The 22,397-nt window shown below is 44.4% G+C and overlaps 1 protein-coding gene and 1 long non-coding RNA gene across 4 annotated transcripts in view; one reads left to right on the top strand and one right to left on the bottom strand.

The window, feature by feature from the left end:
• Positions 1 to 6,128: 6,128 nt before the first annotated feature.
• On the bottom strand, positions 6,129 to 16,513 carry LOC309873188. The gene is made up of 2 exons (XR_014316224.1): positions 16,388 to 16,513; positions 6,129 to 6,399 (listed from the first exon to the last, which is right to left on the bottom strand). It is a non-coding gene; the product is annotated as an uncharacterized lncRNA (long non-coding RNA).
• A 109-nt stretch (positions 16,514 to 16,622) lies between these two features.
• The window catches only part of RBSN (rabenosyn, RAB effector), a 29,817-nt gene continuing 24,042 nt past the window's right edge, over positions 16,623 to 22,397 (top strand). The window contains exons 1-2 of one of the 3 annotated variants that reach the window (XM_082748057.1): positions 16,623 to 16,742; positions 18,924 to 19,244. In XM_082748057.1, coding sequence (XP_082604183.1) covers positions 19,097 to 19,244 — 148 coding nt within the window. In that variant the 5' untranslated portion in view covers positions 16,623 to 16,742; positions 18,924 to 19,096. Of the gene's footprint in view, positions 16,743 to 18,923; positions 19,252 to 20,736; positions 20,791 to 22,397 lie in introns of those variants that run through there. The other 2 variants (XM_082748058.1, XM_082748059.1) reach the window with 2 other exon arrangements.

Raw genomic sequence — 22,397 nt, 5'->3', positions numbered from 1 at the left:
TTTCCTAATACATTTGGGGTCCTCTGCTCCTTCCAAGTTCATTGTGATTGGCCATGCTGGGTTGTCTGATCTGTTGGACAGAAGAGAGCTGGCTAGAAGCTTAGCCCTGAAGACAGCTGGGACAAGTTGTGTCCTCATGATTCAGAGAGAGATGCTGAGGCCATGAGATTTCCACTGCGATCTTTTCCAATCCTGGGATCACCTCCCTGGGCTTGGGTATCTATAGTTGATACCTGGGGTAGTCTCTTACACCAGCCTGGCAAAGTTGGTGACTTGACAGCCCAGGCGAGGCTCAAGCCTGAAGACTTTAGGGAGTGCAGACCTTGTCTGAGAAACTCTCTGAGGCGGAAAGGGCCAGCTGTCCACCAGAGAGGAGTGCCTCTCTACCATGGTGTGCGGCTGCTGGAATGTAGCTGCCCAGCCTGGCCCACAGTTCCCAGCCCTCCATACAGCTGGGAGGGGTCGTGTGACTGGGTCTTACTGACCTTTACTGATGGCCCCCTGTTCATCAGAAACCACAGGACTTGTGTTAGATGCACAATCCCAGGCCTCACCATAGCTCAGGGACAGGAAGGCTCCTAACAACTCCATTTTATGGACACAGAAAGGGCAACCGAGAGAACATCAGCAACCTTCCCAAGATACACATTTGTTCACTGAGTCCTTCCCCAAACATTTACCGAGGGCCTAGTATGGGCCAGAACAGTTTGAGGCTGGGGATACAGCAGTAAATGAGACCAATTGCCACCCTCCTGCCACCAGCATCCCAGGAGGGAGGCAGTCAGTCAACTCTGGCCCATGTTCCTAAGTGAGAGAGAAAACTAATGCAGAATAGGGACACAGAGAGTAAAGGATAAGGATGCTGGTGAACAACCAGCAACAGGGGGAGGCGAGTGAGGCACCCAGAGTTCAAAAAGGCATGGTCCTAGGAAGGAGTACCCTTTAAACTCTGCACCCTGAATGCTTTGCCTCTCCTGCTCCCAGCTCTGGCCTGAGATTCATTATTTTGATTGTGTGGTCAGGGAAGAGGTGACATGTGTGCGGGGGCGAAGGAGAAAGGCATTTAAGAATCTGGGAGAGGCACCTAGGTGGCTCAGTCTGTTAAGTGTCTGATTCTTGGTTTCTGCTCGGGTCATGACCTCAGGGTCGTGAGATCGAGCCCCGAGTTGGACTCCACGTGGAGTAGGCTTCATTCAGATTCTCTCTCTCCCTCTCTCTCTTCCTCCCCCTCTGTTCCTCCCCACCCCCTCCTTACTGGTGTTCTCTTTCTCTCTCTCAAATAAATAAAATCTTAAAAAAAAAATCTTGTTAAGGAATCTGGGAAAATCTGAGGCACAGGACCGGCAAGGCAGATGCCAAGAGGTAGAGAATCATCTGCTTGAGAGCAGGAGCCTGAGGTGGCCATCGCAAAGGCACACCTGGGGTGGGGGGGTGGCAAGTCTGAGGGGCACTGGGGACCAGGTCATGTAGGGCCCTGTGGACCACTGTAGGGACTTTGGTGGTCACCTCAGGAGTGTGCTGAACAGAGAAGGGACGGTACTTTGGTCCAGGAGAAACCCCCTCCACACACATACCCTATTGCACAGGGAGCAGAGGCTGTAGGGGTGTGCGGGGCACCGGCATCAGGGAGGAGACTACAGCAGTCATCCAGGTGAGATGCTTGGGTGGTGGCTAACTGGGTAGAAGTGGGCATATTCTCCATCCACCTCAGTGCGAAAACTGACAGGATTTGCTGATGCATTAGAAGCATCTGAGGGGAAGAGAGGGGTCAAAGATGACCTCAAGGTTTTTGACCAGGGCACCTGGGTGAACGGAGGCACAGTTTCCTGTAATGAAAGGGCTGTGGAAAGAGCAGGTATGGTCTGCAGCTCCTGAGAGAAAAGAACCGAGGATCTCTGTTGAAGGCAGAAGGTCGTCCAGAACATGGCTGTGTGTGGTGTCATCTGAGCTCCACACTGTCCGCAGCTGCTCAGTAGAGCTCCAGCAAGAGAAAGGGGTCTCAAATTCAGCAGTGCAGAAGCTAAATGGGGGAACTGAGTCTTCCACTCCTCAGGGCTGGGGTCCTCACCTTCCTCTGCGGGACTGCAGAAAGGCGTCCAACAGGAACCAGCAGAATGAGCTTAAAGGCGCTGAGACCCTCGGTGGGCTGCACGGCTCTCACGTGGTCCTGTGGCGCCCCCTGGTGGCTCTCTCGGCTCCTCCAGCCCCCTGCTTACCCTACTGCAGAGCCCTCCACCTCCAGCTCCCTTTCCCAGAGACAATGATTCTTGGAATTTGTGATTCGAGACTTGATATGTATGCTTGCAGCTGATCCTTATCAAGAGTTCAGTATGTGCCAAGCACACTTGGCATTTTGTCATCTGCTTCTCTTCTCAGTACAGAAGCCAGAGGTCAGATCCTGTCCCTCCCTTTATCCAAACCTTTCCCAGGCCCCCACCTCACTCAGAGCCAAGGCCCTACAATAGTCTTGACCTGCCCTCTCCCCTTGAGGTCCCAGAACTAATTCCTCTAAGTATCTCCCTTGAGTTCTCTGATAGAGCCATGTTGGCCTCATTACTTTTTTAAAATTGTGATAAAACACAAATAATATTTATCATTTTAATCATTCATAAGTGTACAATTCAGTGGCATTAAATACATTCACGATTTAAATAGATTTATTTACATATTATATCATAAATATATTATATTTATTTGTATTTATATATATTTTATATATATTAAATATATTCACAATAGTAGTGTAACTAGCACCACTATCTATACCCCAAACCTTTCCATCATCCCCAGTAAGAACTCCACAAGAATATTGACTCCATGAAGATAAGAATCACTGTCTGGTTTATTCCTCAGGCTTCCATGTAGGCAGGTGTGTAATACAGAGTTTGTTGAATGAATTTAAAATTGCAAGTGTAAACCAACTGCTGAGTTATACATTTTAAACTGAGTCACAAATCTAATGTGCTAGATGTTCTACACACCAGACTCTCTTAAATGCCCCCAATACTTAAAATACCACATATAGGGGCACCTGGGTGGCTCAGTAGGTTCAAGTGTCTGCCTTCAGCTCAGGTCATGATCCCAGAGTCCTAGGGTTGAGCCCCGCATCGGGCTCCCTGCTCAGCAGGAAGCCTGCTTCTCTCTCTCCCACTCCCCCTGCTTGTGTTCTTTCTCTTGCTGTGTCTCTCTCTGTCAAATAAATACATAAAATCTTTTTTAAAAAATACTACATATACATGGATTATTTCAAATCTCGGTTGGAATGGGGATAACTTCTCAACTGGCCAAGCACACATATATCTGGAGATGGAGGTCAGAAGGATGAGATCTGAAGCTGCAGATAAGTAGTGTGACTTTACTCTTGAACAAAGGACCATGCTGAGGCTTCCCCCTCCTCCCTGGGCCCGGGACACCTGTGTGCGTTGTGGGCAGCACAGGGGATGGATTGAAATGGAGCACAAATCTAGTCCCTGCCCCACTCACCAAGTGCAGGGCTCGCGTGCTGGCACAGGGCTCCTCTGTTGAAGGTGGGGGCTCTCTCCCATTTACCAAATGACCCTATGGCTGGTGGTGGCCCTACTTTGTCAAAGGAGATGCCAGCATGCAACCTATAGATTGGGTGGCCTTGCCGCTCACTTGCCCTCAAGCCAAGAGATCCATATGGATCCTACTTTTCAAGTCTGTGTGGGTGTCACTACTGCCCATCCCCCACTTCTCTCGGGTCCATGAACATAGTAACTACTTGAGTCTCTTTCCCATTCCAATCTGGCAGTGCTGTGGCTCTCAGATGTTTCCATGACTCCAGATTGGATCCTTGTACCTCCTAGGATACTGCCTGACTCAGCTTGACACAAGTGCCCAGGCATCTGAACGACAGCTCCGTTCCCTTTTCTTTATTTAACAAACATTTACATAGTCTTTCCTATGTGCCAGGCACCATTCTAGCACTTTCCAAAGAGTAACACATTTAACCCTCCAAACCAGGAGGGGGTTACTATTATCCCAGTTCACTGATGAGGAAACTGAAGCTCAAAGAATTTAAGTGGCCTGCCTGGGATCACACAGCTACATGGCTGGGATTAAAACCTGGAATCCGTGCTTATAAGTATCATGCTTTGCTACCTCTTAACTTTTTCCTTGTCCTTCTTTTCTCCCTCTTTCCGTACTTGCTTTCCTTTCTTCCTTCCTCTTCCTTCCCTCTTTTCATTCTTCCATTCTCTGCTGCTCCCCTTACTGACCCCAAGCAGGTCCCACCAATTCCTCATGGACACTTGCCCAACTTCACACACTCTGCAAATTCTGCAGACCAGGCCTTGCTTCCCACGGCCCTGCCACTTCTTCCCTGGTTACCCTCATCTCCCTGTGCCAGCAGGCGAGGCGTGCTCCCCAGCAGGCGAGGCGTGCCCCCCTCCCTGTGCCAGCAGGCGAGGCGTACCCCGCCTCCCCTGCCCTGCCTGCTCACCGCCGCAGCGGCAGTTGGCAGAGGCTTGCAGAACTGGGGCCTGCGCCAGCCTGGAGGGAAGCCAGATCTTTGGGGAGTTATGTGACGTGCTCCCCACTTTGCCCTGACGTATGCTTACAGCATCATGATTTCCCTTTCCTGCGCAGGGATTTCAATGTGATGCCAAAACGCCTTGTGTGGGTAGACTTCGATGATAATGGGCCAGAAAGAGAGAAACAGAGAGAGAACCATCGGGTGGAAGGCAAAGGTGAAGACTGCCAGATTCCACCCTTAGAAACAGCACCCTGTGGTGCTGGGAACAATGTTTTAAGCATGAATGAACTTTCCTAAGTCACTCAAAAAACACATGCTCTTCCCCATGATCATGCCTTTGCATACACTGTTCCCCTAGCCTGGAAGCCTCTTCATGATCATCTTTCCCTCAGGGCTCTGAGCACGTGTTGCTGCCTCTGGGAACCCTCCCTGAATTCCCTGAATTTCCATGGGGAAATTTCATCAGCCTCCCCTTTGATGCCAGAGCATCTGAGCACATGTGCAACACTTCTCTCTCTCTATATATAAATATATATATATGCAATAAATATATACATGTACACACATATCTGTGTGTATATGTATGTATATGTGCATATATGTGTATATACATATGTATACATACACATGTGTATATGTATATACATACATATATATATATATATATTTTTTTTTTTTTTTAACTGCTGCATGAGTGTTTATATCCTATGCCAGCTATGGGCTCCTTCAAGACCGAGAGACCATCCTGCCTTATTCTTCTCACATCTTCTGTCTCTATGCCTGGTACAAGTTTGGTGCCTGGAAGATGCCAAGAGATGCAGGAAGGCCCAGAGACCAGGCCTTAGCAGAGAGAGAAAAAGTGAAGGTTGCCACCTAATCTCTCTGTGCCACGGATTCCTCACTTTATTTTTTAAAGAAGATTTTATTTATTTATTTGTCAGACAGAGAGAGAGCACAAGTAAGGGGAGCAGGAGAGGGAGACAAGAATCAGACGCCCCGCTGGGGAGGGAGCCAGATATGGGGCTCTGATCCCAGGACCCTGGGATCATGACCTGAGCCAAAAGCAGATGTTTAACCGACTGATCCACCCAGGCATGCCAGATTCCTTTCTTTAAAAATGGGAATGATATTAGTTGGTACTGCATGGAATCATATGAAAATTCAACAAATCCCCAGATGTTAAGTGCTTGGATGATGACTGGTGCATGTGATCACTCTGTAAATATTAGCCACTGTTATTACTGAAATGGAAATAGTAATAGAGTTACCCAAAGGATTTATTTATTTAATCAGAGAGAGAGAGAGACTGAGCAGCAGGCAGTGGGAAAAGCAGGCTCCTTGCTGAGCAAGGAGCCGAGTGCAGGACTTGATCCCAGGACTTTGGGATCTTGACCTGAGCCTAAGGCAGATGATTAACCAGCTGAGCCACCCAGGCACCCAAAGAATTTAAATAATGAAAATGGTTTTGAATAACTGTAAAGCGTACAAGAAGTTCTTTAACATCATCACCCTTAAAAATAGCAATAGAACTGTAGTGGCTGATCTATCATGACTTCTGGAATTAATTCACAAGCTTCAGACCACATTGCCACTGCTTTTTTGAGCAAGTGAAATGCTGAATGTGGTACAATGATAGGCAAAATCACAATGGTTTAATAAGAGGTCTATCACCTGAACCCAAACATAGTCTTGCCTGTAAGAGCGGGCTGTTCTGAGACTTATCTGCCTCCAGACACTTAATCTGGTGTTTTCACTCCCTCAGGCCTGGCTTCCAGGACCCAAGACAGAGGCCAGCAACAGAGAGGCAGAGCTTGGTCTTCTGTTTTGCTTCTGAGAGGTTGGCAGGATCTCTTCCTTGTCTCTGTCAATGCACAAAGGGAAACCACTGTCCATTCCTGCCAATCCTGTAAAGTTCAAAAAATTGGTCATCAGGTTGAGAAAAGTAGCAGAGCTTTGTAGCAGAGCTTTCCAAGTCTTTGGAACTCATTTTATCTGTACAGGTGAAGAAACTGAAGCCAAGAGAGGAGAAGGGAACTGTCCAAAGTCACAAAGTAAGGTGTAGCCAGGACTAGGACCTAGGCCTCTGGACCCTTAGCTCCCTGGTCTTTCACTGGGCACTGCCTTCCACTCAATGCTCTCCCTACTGGGAGCCTTGTGTCCTTAAATAGAAGGTGCTGGAGGCCCAGTGCTTATGACACTAGCAGAAGCAGTGCTCTTGTTCAGAGTCAGTGTTAAAGGTGTACACACACACACACACACACACACACACACACAAACTCTCACTGCCACATACACATATCTCACTCAATATTCATAATCCTATGAAGTGGAAACTCTTATTTTCTTTTTAAAAAATATTTTATTTGTTGGGGCGCCTGGGTGGCTCAATGGGTTGAGGCCTCTGCCTTCAGCTCGGGTCATGATCCCACGGTCCTGGGATCGAGCCCCGCATCAGGCTCTCTGCTCAGCAAGGAACCTGCTTCCCTTCCTCTCTCTCTGCCTGCCTTTCTGCCTACTTGTGATCTCTGTCTTTCAAATAAATAAATAAAATCTTAAAAAAAATTTTTTTTTACTTGTTTATTTGACAGAGAGAGAGCACAAGCGGAGGGGGGGGGGTGGCAGGCAGAGAGCAAGGGAGAAGCAGTTTCCCCACAGAGCAGGGAGCCAGATACAGGACTTGATCCCAGGACCCCAGGATCATGACCTGAGCCGAAGGCAGATGCCTAACTGACTGAACCACCCAGATGCCCAGGAAAACTATTATTTTTCATCCCATTTTACAGGTGGTGATACCAGGAGGCAAAGGAGTCAAGTAATACTTCTGACCCCAAAACTCAGGATCCTCCTATCATGCTCTGCAGCTTTTCTTCTGGAGCCCAGGACATTGCTGGATGCCAGCTGTTGTGCAGGGCACAAAGCAAATTGCTTCCCAGGACTGGGATGAAGTTTTGTGCCTATATACCCTGCGTTAACCAGCACAGTGCAGGGCACAGAATAGGTGCTGAGTGATCATCCTGTATTTTTTTAAAAATTGAGGTATAATTGACATATATTTCATTATGTATACATTATATATTACATACATTTCACATACAACAAAATAATTTGAGTTTGCATATATTATAAAATGATCATCACAGTAAGTCTATTTAACAAATGTCCCCTTATATGGTCATAAAATATTTTTTCTTGTGATGAGAACTGTTAAGATCTACTCCTTTTAGCAACTTTCAGATATGCAAGACAATATTATTAGCTATAGTCACCATTATTTATTTTACCACTGGAAGTTTGTACCTTTCGACACCCTTCACCCACTTCACCCCCTCCCTCCCCACACACTTCTGGCAACCACCAATTTGTTCTCTTTATCTATGAGCTTGATTTTAGTTTTTGTGTGTTTAGAATCTACAAGTAAGTGAGGTCATACTGATGAGGGAGCAGGAGGCTGGCTGAGGACAAAGCAAAAGCTGGCGCCTTGCACCCCCCCTTCACCCGCTCCCCTCCATATGTGTAGCATTCCTCAGGCACCCTTAACTGCCATAAAATGATAAATACTTAACTTGCAGAGATCACAGTCCTGCAAGGCAGGAATCTCCCTTGGTTTGCAAATGTCCTTGAGATTTACAACAAAGAAGTTACCTTATCAATAGCCCAATTTCCAAAGACACAGAACTCAGTTCCTCAAGCCCTAATGTCACCCTCCCCTCCATAAAAAACCGAAGGAGGCAGAGGTAGAAGGAAAAGTAAATAACGTTAAATTTCTTCTAAACCTAAATCTCACTCACGAGGACGCTTGATAGCAGGAATGTAACATTCCACCAGGAGACTCCCAATTGTCTTTATGTTAGTGCCTCATTAGAGGGAAAGTAGCCTTGGCTTGATAGTAACCAGGCCTTCAATATCTTGATAGTATTCTTTGCTCCAATAGCCCTTCTGAACACCCCTTTGTCCTCACCTACCCAACTCCTGTGTATATAACCAGCCACTCCTCACAACCCGGGGCAGCAGCTCTTCCTGCCCACAGATCCTGTCCCCGTGCTTTAATAAACCACCATTTTGCACCAAAGATGTCTTAAGAATTCTTTCTTTAGTCGTCAGCTCCGAACCTCACCCCACTGAACCTGACTTAGGTTATGGGACTTCATCATTTTTGGCGAGCCAGCCAGGAGATTTATGAGTGTTTACATTTGGACTCTGAGCTTCGGTGCAAAATTGGTGAGTACTTTCTCTCCTTTTCCTTTACTCTCATTCCAGGGCTTTTCAAGGAGTATGGTCTTACTGGAACACTTGCATGGCAATTGCTCAGGCTGTAATCCTCTAGTCCGTGGCTACTCTACGGGGAGGAGAGCGTCTGTCTCCTGGCTGTAAGCTAGTACCCTGGCCGGAATGGCAATAAGACCCAGAAATTTGATGGCCTCTCTTTATTCCTGTTCTTATAGAGAGTTGTCTCTCTTGGGCACGGGACAGCCACCTAAGTCACCAGGACGGCTGCCAATCTTAAGACTCCTGTGTGAGGTTTCCTCCTGATTGATCTAATGTGATCCCCTCCACATCCCTGGTCTAGCCACTTCTGGCCGGGGGACCTCCACTGGGAGCCGGCCGAAACCAGTACCCGACTGAATTAAAACGCAACCAGGGACCGTTTCCTAGGGAAGTTGGCTGTAAGGGCCACATGTGTTGGAATGTCGCATAGACCATGATGGATTTCAGTCTTTACTGTTTCTTGTCAGTGTCTTCTACAGACTACTTAAAGCTATGAAATTGGGTAATTTCCCCATGCCAAACTTTTCTAGTATTTCCATGGGTTAATATGGCAAAACAGTATGCAGTTTTCAGGATGGCATGGCATGGCACAGTTTCCTAGTCCATTCACCAGGCACCCATCTGTAGCCTAGGAGGCGATGGGGCTAGTGGAGGGACGCCGGCACCCCTCCAGGGCCTCTTACAGCAGAAATGCCTTCCTAGGGAAGGCATGATGGTGATCAGTAGCGATATCTTGAGGGACGCCTCTGGTCGCTTTTGACACACGGGAACCTCTGACCTACCCTGCGTGGGACGCCACCCAGGAGTCAGGGTATTTGGTAATGGACCTTCTTTACTTTTCTGGAAGCATGGCCTCAGTAGGCTTTTTCAGTTCCTAAGGACTCTACCTTGGGGTGCCTTTTAACCCACTGGAAATAATTTGGATTGAAAAAGTTAGGAAAGGACTGAGCTCCTGTAACACTGCATGACCTCAGTGGGATCTATCAGTTAGATCTCCTCTGCAGGAAACGGCAAATGAACCTAGGTTACCTTCACCGCTCATACCTAGGCCTTCATTGCTCTACATCAGGACCCCAGACTAAGGGGCTTTTGCGGAATGTGTTTGCCCAAATGAGTCAGCTAGTAAACTTTCTCCTGACATATTGGATGGTAATTATGTAAATAAGCCTTTTTCTAGTAAACCCAGGTCTCTGGCTTTATTTCTCTGTTTCTCCTAATAGATGTGGGGGCTTCTCCCTCACTCACTTCCCGTGTTAATGGCTATAACTGGAGCCAACTGGGGTTAGTCTAACTCGAGACAGAGACCATAAGGACTATTCCCAAGCAGCTGCCGAAACTCTCTTTGTTTCAGGGAAGTTTCCCTGTGTTCTCTGGCCTGACTTGGGACTGCCTAACCCCTCCCCCCTTGCTGGTGGGAAAGCATGGCGTCTGCTCCTCTGTTGGGGCTTATGAGCTCTGAAACCGGGAATCCCTTCTCTGCCTCCTGGCAGCACTTTGTTTCCTCTGTTTTCCCCTTCTGTTTCTGCACCAAGGTGCGTGCAGCCTGTATGACTAGCTTCTAGATCATGCACCATGGCTCCTCTCTTCACTGTCAAGGAGCAAGAAGAGCACCCCCTGGACCTAACACCCCCACTCCAGATCTTCCCACGCATGTCTCAGGTAAACATTCAAAGTGGAGTGGGCCCAGGTGGAACATGAATCACTATTGGAACTAAGTTAAGTTTGTTGTTAAGATAAGAGGTGTCTTTTAAGTTATCAGCAGTAAATGTGAAACTTCGAAGTTTACTGAAGGTCAAATAAGCTTGTGTTATTTATTAAAATTTGTTAGCAAAGAAATGACTAAACTGATGGTTAATTGTCTGTCTCAAAGTTCTAATGGGTAATTGCTGAAGTAGCTTTCAAAGTTTTTGGTAACCTGAAAGTTTTAAAGTTTTGCTTGGATGACAAATGGAATTAAATTGTGGACATCTAGGTCTTAACCAAACAGGATAAAATGCTAAGTCGTTAATTACTGGATGTAGGTTTGTGCTTTTGACTTCTTACTGCAAAGAAACTAAGAGTATTTAAATCTGTTGTTAAACTTGTTTTCCACTTAACTGATTCATAAATTGCCACCTGAAGAATTCTGTTGTAACAGTTCACAATCGGTTAATAACTAAAGGTGTTTCTAAGAATACAAAGTTCTGCTTAGTGTAACTAAGACTGATGGAAATAAGGGAAACTCTGCAGGAAAGTAGATGATATGTAAGAAAGATTTAAAGAAGGGAAATGCATTTTATTAAAGATAAAAGGTAATTTTTGTCCTAAATGAGGTGGTTGTTTGGAAGGAAATGGCTTGGGACAAAACCTGAATGCAAAGGAAAGTTGTAAAAGATTTGTGAAGGGAAATCTTCAGAAAAGGAATTTTAGCTATGGTCAAGAATGGACTAAGATTGAAATGAATGGATTTTAAAGGTACATTGGTACAAGACTGAAATTGTCTCTGTTCAAAAGGACAATGTTTTCTTAGATCAGTTGATCTGCTGTTAAGAAAATGTAAATGGTTTCTCTTTGCCTGCCCAGAAAAACCAGTTTCTATGTTTTGTTTTATCAGGTTTTTAACATCCCTAATTATATTTAGGCATGTGCTTCAAAACTTTCTAAGATTTTAGCAAATGTTGACAAGATTTAAATCGTAAATCTCTTTAACTCAGGCTTTTCCTTGGTATGTGAAGTTGCTCATGAAGTACTACTGAACCAATGATAAACCTTGGATTACATTTGGGAAAATACTATAACTATTCTAGAGATTCTATGCACTTCCTAAAGTTTTAATGCTTTGAGAGATCATCGCTTGATACTGTAATTATGGAAATGTTATGTATCACAGAAATAACCTGATTTCCTTGGAGCTAAATTGTAAATTCCCGTGTCTCTTTAGCTCTAACCATATCCATTCTGAGTTTTTGTCATTTATAATTGTTTTAATTCTCTTGTAAAATGAGTTTTATCTTCAAGGAGATTCCTATAAAGGACTTTCAGGACAAATACAGATATTTGATATACTTGAAAATCCTAAAACTGAAATGGGTAAGAATTTCCAAAACTAACTAAAGCCGCATTCACCAGATTTAGTAACATGGGAATAAATGAACTAAAAGATTATAGTGTTGTGTCTCTTAATGTTTTGTCTTACTTTAAACATTGCTGGTTCTCTATAATGTTCGCTCTTCCAGACTAGGGATACTTCCTCCTAGTTATCTGTAACTTACAGAGATGTAAAAGTGCTCATTTGTAAAAAGTGCTCAAAGCATTCACCTTTTCTCTCTATTTAAACCCTCTGAAACCAAAAGATCTCAGTTAAGTATTCTTTCTTCCATGACAATCAGTCATTTGCATAAGTTCAATAAGACTCTGTTCTCCTTGTAACAGGACAGCATTGGAAACTGGTTATTTTACCAAGGCTTTGACTGGGATGTCATATTTGAAAAGACTCAGATATGACCAGACAGCTTTAAGGAACTAAGGTTGACTTTATGAAACCTGGAGCCATGAAGCCCCTTGGGACTGTTGGCCTGATACCTTGCTTACAGAGTTCCCAGCAGCCCCACCAGGTGAGTAAAGAATGTCACTCCTTGGTAGGTGCAGTCTCAGGAAGAGGAATTCGCCCAAAGGTATTGCAGGCATGCCTGATGGCAAGTACAGGGCTTGGCTTCTGGCCCGGAGAGGCTAGAGATTCCTTATAAAGAAGTTCCAGCAAAGCAGATTCTAAAAGATCTATTGATCACACTCACTGTTCTTGCTGGGCTTATGTAAATAATTAGGCCAAGTTTGTAAAAACTGGACTTGTTTCACAAGTGAATTAGTCCTGATTTGGCTATCTCTATAAATGAGGGTTATTTTAGAGAGAAAAATTATGTTTTAGTAACACACCTTTATGGGTGTTAAATTCTAGATTTGATTGTCTTTAAATGTTTGTTTACCTATGCTAAACAATTTGAGGTAAACTTCAGAGAAGTTACACAATAGCTCATTTAGATGATCTTCTTGCTTTTTTAGTTTGTGGGGATATTAGCAGACCCCACAGCACATGATTAAACAACTGGAAAATGGGATTGATTCCCCTACAATTGTATAACTTAACTAACACCTTATGTGTGGCTGGGATAATGAAATTGCCTAAAAGCCACCATACCACACTCCATAGGATTAGCTATGGACTTGTGGAGACAATGGATGACCCCACTTTCTTTATGAGTGGATTGGATGATTCATGGGGGACTCCCCTTATCTCTTGACAAGTTTTTTCCCACTTGACAATGATCCTCTGTAATCAGGATATTGTTAAGGTTGGACCACTCAAAGGTCTTCTTATTGGTTTCATCCCTTAGTCATATTTATCCTAGAGGCCACCTCTGTTGAGGTGCAATTGCAAACAGATGCTTTAGCGAAACCTAGAACAGCCCTCCTCATAAAAAGAGCCTCAAAGCTCACTATGGGACAGTCCTTGACTGTAACGACTTCACATCAGGTCCAGATTTGTCTTAGAAGCCAAAGGCCACCAATGGATGATGGAGGCCAACTAATTAAATATTGGGCCATACTTACAGATATGCCAGAAATAATACTTAAAACTTGTCAAACTTTAAACCTAGTTACCTATATGCCTGAACCTGACCACTGTACTTCTTTCTCTATAGAGCAAAAAAGGTTATTGATCTTGCTTACTCTATTTGTCCAGATTTAAGATGCCCCTGTTAAAAATACGAATGACAGTTGGTTTTCTGATGACAATAGTTTTCATAGAAAAAATAAGATAAGCTAGGTATGCCATAGTGCTCACTAGCACTTTGCAATTGCCAAAGCCTAAGAATTAACATTTATACTGACTCCAAATATGCCTTTCTGGTACTACATGCCCATGGAGCTATTTGGAAGGAAAGGGGATTGCTATCAAGCCATAACTCCCCAATCAAATATGGGCCTAAGTTACGAAACCGTCCTTATTGCTATACTAAGGATGGTGTATATCAAATCTGGGATACATATTCGTGGTTCATACCCACATTGATTGGAAGGCTCAGTCAAAACGCAGTTTTATGCTGGGAACAAAAGAATCATACGAGTGCTACTTGGGCAAATAACACATGACATCGAGGATAGCTATCACTAGAAATGTGTTCCCAAGTAATAGTACCCCAGGCTACTGACAGATTTGCTACTGACTGGGAAAGGCGACCTGGCATTAGATGGCCAGCTCCAAACAGAACCCACTGGATATGTGGAACCAACCTGTGGCCCTGGCTTCCTCCAGGGTGGATAGGTCGCTGTACTTGAGGATTTGCCTGGATTCATGGGCGCATTACTAAAACCATTACAACTCCAGCTAATCTCCCCAACTTGAAACAAAGATGGACACGATCTGTTTTTAAATGGTATGATCGCTTAGCATCCATTTTTGTTCCATCTGCGGAACTAGAGGATGTCATGTGACACATAGAAGCCCTTAATAAATACACTACAAAGGCACTTAGTGATTCACTAAATAGCATCTCCCTACTTAATACCGAAGTCTCACAAATACACAAGGCAGTCCTACAAAATAGGGTGGCCTTAGATGTCCTGATAGCAGCCCAGGGTGGCACACGTGCAATTATCAAACAGAATGTTGTGTGTACATCTCAGACTATCACAAAAATGTCACAGTATTAATAAAAGATATGAATACCCAAATTAAGGCCCTATACAAGATCCTTCTCTCTCTCTCAGTGAATGGTTAAGTTCCTGGTTTGAAGGAGGACTATGGACAAATCTCCTTTTCGGGCCTCTCATTCTTATCGCCTTATTAACCTTAATATGTTGCTTTGTTCCATGTTTCTCTACTTGGTGCCGAGACTCCATTGCTACAACAATGACTTCACCACGACAGACGATCCTTGTCACGAGAGAGGATGCCTCTTCACTGTCAGCGCTGGATTCAGCTGCCTCCACCTTTCGTAACTCCCTTATACGTTCCTACCCTGATCAATATTGACCAGAGCAGGTAGGCACAGCTCTACGCCCCTATCCAGCATGAAGAAGTTACAGAAGATGAGACCTTCCACCTTCAACCACCTTAAAGATTTAAGGGTCAAAATTGTTCAGGGGGGAATGATGAGGGAGCAGGAGGCTGGCTGAGGACAAAGCAAAAGCTGGCGCCTTGCACCCCCCCTTCACCCGCTCCCCTCCATATGTGTAGCATTCCTCAGGCACCCCTGACTGCCATAAAATGATAAATACTTAACTTGCAGAGATCACAGTCCTGCAAGGCAGGAATCTCCCTTGGTTTGCAAATGTCCTTGAGATTTACAACAAAGAAGTTACCTTATCAATAGCCCAATTTCCAAAGACACAGAACTCAGTTCCTCAAGCCCTAATGTCACCCTCCCCTCCATAAAAAACCGAAGGAGGCAGAGGTAGAAGGAAAAGTAAATAACGTTAAATTTCTTCTAAACCTAAATCTCACTCACGAGGACGCTTGATAGCAGGAATGTAACATTCCACCAGGAGACTCCCAATTGTCTTTATGTTAGTGCCTCATTAGAGGGAAAGTAGCCTTGGCTTGATAGTAACCAGGCCTTCAATATCTTGATAGTATTCTTTGCTCCAATAGCCCTTCTGAACACCCCTTTGTCCTCACCTACCCAACTCCTGTGTATATAACCAGCCACTCCTCACAACCCGGGGCAGCAGCTCTTCCTGCCCACAGATCCTGTCCCCGTGCTTTAATAAACCCCCATTTTGCACCAAAGATGTCTTAAGAATTCTTTCTTTAGTCGTCAGCTCCGAACCTCACCCCACTGAACCTGACTTAGGTTCTGGGACTTCATCAATACGGTATTTGTCTTTCTCTGACTGATCACACTTAGCATAATGCCTTCAAGGTCTATCCATGCTTTTGCAAATGGCAAGCTTTTATTCTTTTTTTTAAATGGATGACTAAGATTCCACATATCCTTTATTCATCCATTGATGGACATTTAGGATGTTTCCATATCTTGGCTATTGTAAATAATACTCCAAAGAACCTGGTGGGAATGGTAATGATGGTGCATATATCTTTTCAAGTTAGTGTTTTCACTTTATTTGGCAAAATACCCATAAACTGAAATTGCTGGATGGGAGGCTAGTTCTATTTTTAATTTTTCGAGGACGCTCCATACTCTTTTTCATAGTGGCTACATCAATTTACTTTCCTACCCACAGTGCACAAGGGTTCACTTTTCTCTATATCCTCAACATCAAGTCATTTCTTGTTTTCAATAAGAGCTATTCTAACAGGTGTCAGGTGATAGCTCATGGTGGTTTTGATTTGCATTTGAAAGTGCCACAGGTTTCCCACAGATTTGACCAAACTCTATACCCTCTATACCTTTCGTCCCTGTCCCCAGTCTCATGTGGTTCTATTCTGGCTCTTTACACATCCTCAAAGTCTCCTGAACATTCCTTTTATATCTAGCTCTCCGGAACTTTAACTGACCCCAATTCACTCAGAATCGCAGTTGAGAGTCGGGGATGAAGTGTTGAACATCCCCCCAGCTCCGCCCCCTCACCCATCGCACACGTTGGCCAAAAGCTAAAGAATCTCAGGCTTTAGTTTTCCCATACCTACAACGCGGTGGAGAGCAAGGGGCTGACTTTACGTGTGGATCGAAAGCAGCTGGGATGGGAACACCTTGCCAAATTACCGAGTCCCATCACATCGGTTCTTACAGCGCCTGCGCAGAAGCCGCCGGCCGCCTTGCATTGTTGGAATCCACCTCGGCCTCAACGCTCCCTCGAAGATTCGGCGCTCGACAGGCATCTGTCCGCCTGTCTTCCGGTTTCGGTGCCGCGCAGGCGCGCCTGCCGAGCGTTGAGCGGTAGATGGAGATGGCGGACGGTGCTGAGTGAGGGACCGCAAAGGCCCAGAGCTTGGGCCGGAGGACCCGACAGGCCTACGTGCCAGTGGGAGCGCGGCCGGGTACAGAGGGTCGGGCAGGGCCTGAGGGGCGAGAGCGCGGCTCCCCCGAGGAACAGAGACGGGCGGGCGGTGCGGGTGTTGGATGTGTGTGGTTGTGGTGGGTGTGACGTGCGTGGTGGGAGATGTGGCTTTTGGGCCGCGAGTTTCGCCTTTTTGTGCCTGCGACGATTGGGCTCTGTTTGGTTGTGTGGTTAGGCGGGGCGTGCATAGTTGTGTTTGGTTCTGCAGCTGAGGGTGGGTGGGCGGTTTGTCTCCCTAGTGCTTGTGTTTGGTTCCCTGGTTGTTTGAGATTGAGACGTTCGGGTCCCAGTTTGTGTGGAGTTGTTTGCAGCGTTTGGTGTGGCGTCTGTGCGATGTGTGAAGTTGTCATGCTCGCTCTATGGGGTCGAGTCTTATGTTGTGTGTGGTTATGCGACGTGCGCATAATGATATTGAATTATGTGGCGGGTGTTGTGTGCGGTTGAGTCGATGAGGAGTGAGATTGTGGGCTGTGTAGTGTATGCGGCATGAAGTCGGGTAGCATTCATGCTGGGTGTATAATTTCAGGATATGTAGATTTTATGTTTAATTTTTACGTGGTGTAAGAAGTGAGGGGCTTGCGTACGTTATGGTTGTGGGGTCTGGCCTCGTGGTTTCTAGTACATTTCTTTGGTTTGTGTTGTGTTTGGTTATGTGATTTTAGAGTTCGGTGACGCATTCATTCATTCTTGAGGCTTTATTGCCTTTCTTCGTAGTAGGTGCCAGGGAATGTGCTAGACCCTGGGGATAATGTAGTGGGGAAAACGCACATAGTTTTTTCCCTTACAGAGCTTAGAGTCTTATATACTTAGTTATTTTATGTATTTGTGGTTATAAATTGATGTAAGTGCCCTGAAGGAAGTGCAGGAGCTGTCCCAAGGTAGAATGCTTCAAGTAAGAGGCATTTCCTTGAGGAAGTAAGGTTGAGTTGAGATGTGAAGGGTGTGTGTGTGTGTGTGTGTGTGTGTGTTTGATCTGTGGTTGTTATGGTGAATGCATGGGAAGGAAGGGGGCTTTCAGAGTCAGGGCATCTGAGGAACCACTGGCTGGGGTGGGAAGTGAAGCCACTATTTCTGTGACTGGAAAAGGGACTGAGATCTGTGTGTATGTAGATTCTTAGAGGAAAAAAAAACCAAACAGGGTCCTGGCATTTCATTTGTTTATTTTCTGGGTCACAGCTGCCCTTCTGCTTTGAGGACCAGGCAGTCCCTCTTCACAGGCCTCTAATCAGTTCCATGCAAAGCTGAGGGTAATTTATTTCCTCTTACTCTCTCCTGTGGTTTGTGACCTCAGGATCTTGGGGAGAAATTTCTCTGCTTTTGTGGAATGGTTTTGTCTGGATTCTCCCTCTGACTGGGAGTTTTTCTTTGGTGACATTGGAAGTGACTTTGCCATGGCCCAGTAAAAGTAAAAATGTAACTTATTAAGCCCTGAATTGTTTAAGCACCAAATCCTTTTGTTTTTGAAGCAGTGGAAACATCAGGCTTGTTGTCCAACTGTCATTTATTGGCTCATAAAATCCAGTAAATCTATTATAGAGAAAGTACAAATATAAAACACAAAGTAGATTTTTCTTTTTACCACTGGGTTTCTAATGCTCCTCTTTAGACAAAGGTTGGGATTTTTGTTTGGCTTCTTTGGATGACCCTGGGGAAGTGAGGGAGGGCTTCCTTTGCCCTTTTGTTTGTTTTTTCTTTTTCTATTTGCATTTTTGATATAGGTGTAAGAGCTCAGTATATATGTGGTTGAATAGATGACCAAGGTGAAGAGGGAAAAATTTCTGTGTATTTGTAAGTACTTCAGACATTTCCCTAGTGACTAAAATGGCATACAAATTATGAAGTTGGACCAGTTGGAGTGAATGTGAGAGAATTGCCTTGGTACTGTTTGCTTTTGAAGTTCAGTTTTCTTATCTTCAGAAATCAGTGCTCCGTACTTCATTGAGTTGCCACTGTCCAGTGATGTTCTCAGATATTTAAAGGTTTTGTGTTTTGGTGTAAGGATTTGAGAAAATCCAGTTTTGTATTATCAAACTTGTAGGGAACAAACATTAAGTAATCTTGTTGAACTGTGAAAAGAACAAAGAAAATTCTCAATTGCTGCTAATTTGCTTGAATTGGCTTTTTTTTTTTTTTCTTCTCCCCTTCTTCTTTCCTGTTCCAGAGCTTCTCCTACTCCACAGAGGAAATCTTATCCAGGGCCATGATACCACTTCCCCATCATCTGTGTGCTGCTTGGTTAAGCTAATGCTGTGAGAGCCCTGGTCCCTTGGGGAGGAATCAAGCTGACTCCTGGCATGAGGCCCCTGCCTTGCAGGGGTTGAAAGGGACACTGCTATGGCTTCTTTGGATGACCCTGGGGAAGTGAGGGAGGGCTTCCTTTGCCCTTTGTGCCTGAAGAACCTGCAGTCTTTCTATCAACTTCAGTCACATTATGAGGAAGAGCACTCTGGGGAAGACCGTGATGTCAAAGGGCAAATTAAAAGTAAGAGGCAAGAACTTTTTGCTTATCCTATTCTGTTACTGGGAGAGTTAACTCATGGGATGGTTTCATTAACTTCCATGATGCCACCAGAACATAATAAACAATAGAAAATTGATAATAATAACAGTGAACATATATGAACATGTATCTTATGTTTACCATGTGCCAGGCATTGTTCAAAGCCTTCCTATGAATAAACTTCATTTAATTATAGCAATAACTGTTGGGCTGTGAGACATATTTTACTCATGAGGGTATAGTCACAGAGAAATTAGATAAGTTGCCTGAAGTCACACAGTGAGGCAGGGTCTAACTTTGAACCTAGTAAATGTAATTCTTATGCTTTGCTCTCTCTTGCTACACTGAATTATCTAATTGCCAGCCTCTAAGAATTTGAAGAATTTGAAGAATCCTTTCCTTTGCTCTGAAAGTGGAGGCACACTGTACACCCATTTCCCTGTCACAAATTCAAGCCTTCTGCCATTCTTCCTTCTTCACTGTACGTTGTCCTCTGCAGCCCAGAAAAAGGAAGGTCATAGTTGAAAAGCAAGGAGAAATAATCCAAAAAGTTAAACTTGGTTTTTGAGCTTCCCAGGCCTCAGGTCATAGAGAGAAGCGGAATGATTTTTTTCAAAGCAATTTTAACATACATAGTGATCATTTCTGAAACTTCGGATTCTAACTCTTAAATATGATGCCACTTCTCTGGAACTCACTTTCACCTGCTTCTCCCAGCTGGCAGCATTTCTGAAGGCAATGAGGTTAAAAAGGTCTGGAAGTATATTCACAATTCTGTGTTGAGTGAGAGAGGAAGGGAGGATCATGTATTTCTAAGTGGAATTTGGCCTCCACACATGTGAGTCACATGCCCCTGTAATCAAATAGTCCCACTCCATGTCTCACTTTTCAGTTCAGAAAAAATTGTCGAAACCATTAATATTTATGACCTCTGTCCAGAAACATGACAAAGTCAAATATTTTCAAAATCCTGAGGTCTGTGGTAAATGAGGTGGCTTCTGTCTGGAGAGGCTGGAGGAGAGAGCCCAAACTATTAGAAGGCCTCCCTCCCAAAATGTTTTGCATTTTCTAGTTTTCGGAGTTTTTTCATAAATATTATTTCTTTTGATTCTTAGAGAAACTCTGCAAGAAGGTGGTTGGTTTCATTCTGCAGAGAAAAAGTGAAGCTCAGAAATGTTGAGTGACTTATCCAAGGTCACATAGGAATTGGCAGAGCTAGGCCTTGACCCCAGGTCTTCTGTCACCTCTGAGTCTAGTGCTGCTCTTTCCACTTGGCATCACAGATGATACCAGACCCTGTGTTCCAATCACAGTTTGTTCTACAGCTAGAATGCAAACTGATGATCTAGGTTTCCTTGGACAGCTGAAGGACCTCTGTGATTTTTAGTTCTCGTCCAGCCTGAGTGTGAGCTGAACTGAGTCATATACTGTGATGTCACTAAAGACTTTGATGCTAGTGGGTACACAGGTTAGACAATGTCTTCCAACTTCCTGTGGTTCCCTGTTTATTAGAGGAAAAATGTTTAAGGTAACTTAGGGAGTAATAGCTGTGGGAATTCACTTAAAGAATAATAGAGTATAAATTTTATGAGTTGTGAAAAAAACTTGAAAGGATTTTCTTGTGTTTTTCCCTCTGTTTTTCCCCCACTCTGCCTCAGAAGAACTAAGAAATTGAGTTAAACATTCCTTTAGTCTAATGATCATTTGTCTAGTCAGGAAGGAAGTCTTGCTTGTGTGGGAGTTTTCTTTGTTTCAGAATCAGGAAAGTTTTAAAGATTGACATCAAAGATTTTTAAAAAGTCCTTTAAAAAGCAGGTCATGTCTTCATTTATCTTTTGGTTTTTAGAAATTTTGTGACATTGCTGGTTTTGTCAAATGAAATGTTGAAGCCAAAATAGCAAACCTTGGTATCAGGTTTTGGAGGCAGTTTAAGAACGAAAGTATAGGGGCATCTGGGTGGCTTGGTGGGTTAAAGCCTCTGCCTTTGGCTCGGGTCATGATCCCAGGGTCCTGGGATCGAACCCCACATCGGGCTCTCTGCTCGGCAGGGAGCCTGCTTCCTCCTTTCTCTGCCTGCCTCTCTGCCTACTTGTGATCTCTCTCTCTCTGTCAAAAAAATAAATAAATAAAATCTAAAAAAAAAACAAAAAACGAAGTATAGATTTGTCATTAGTAGAAGGTGGTCAGTGAGTTTGGGCCGCAGCCCTGGTTTAGCTTCAGTTTAGCACTTGCACAGTAAGTCTAAGAAAGGGTGGTTGAAAATTGGCTTTTGCTTTGTGTTTTTTTGTTGTTGTTATTTTTTTTTTTTTTCTGCTTTGTGGTTTTAAAAACATATGGGATTGTTCTTAATTGGCCCCTCTTGAAGTGCTACTCCTGGGAAGGTTGCCAGAGTGTTCTTCTGTCCTCATAAAGTGGTTAAATGGCATGGACTGCCTGTTTAACCCGACACAGTTTAGTCTTGTTTGCAAAAATGAATTAGTGAATGCCAACTCCAGTTTCTTGTTTGCTAATCCTTTGTTTACATCAGGAAGTTTTCTCTCCCATGTTGTTAAGAGAGTTACTTGAATGCATTTTAGATGGTGTCCTTTAGTTCTGGTGGATGGTATTTTTTCCAGTGGGAGAAAGGCATCTCAGAGTAGCCGTTAGCAGTTTCCCCCTCTGCCTGCCAGCCCCTCCATATCTGCATTCCCCAGGTTTTTGAAAAGCTTTGGTAGTGTTCTTAATGTTATTCAGGTGACAGAGCACTTCAAAATTGTGGGAACTCCATGAAGTATTGATCTATTAAATCTAAAAGAATTGTATTTTGTGGGGCGCCTGGGTGGCTCAGTGGTTTGGCTGCTGCCTTCGGCTCGGGTCATGATCTCAGGGTCCTGGGATCGAGCCCCGCATCGGGCTCTCTGCTCCGCAGGAAGCCTGCTTCCCTCTCTCTCTCTCTGCCTGCCTCTCTGCCTACTTGTGATCTCTGTCAAATAAATAAATAAAATCTTTAAAAAAAAAAAAAAAAAAAGAATTGTATTTTGTATTAAATCTGATATTTTTGGGGCACCTGGGTGGCTTAGTTGGTTTAGTATCTTTCTGTGGGTCAGGTCATGATACCAGGGTCCAGGGATTGAGCCCCACATTGAGCTCTCTGCT

This window comes from Mustela nivalis, assembly GCF_964662115.1.
Source record: "Mustela nivalis genome assembly, chromosome: 1".
NCBI classification, from domain to species: Eukaryota; Metazoa; Chordata; class Mammalia; order Carnivora; family Mustelidae; genus Mustela; species Mustela nivalis.
The sequence above is the reverse complement of the archived record's forward strand: the minus strand, read 5'-3'. Positions and strand labels throughout refer to the sequence as shown.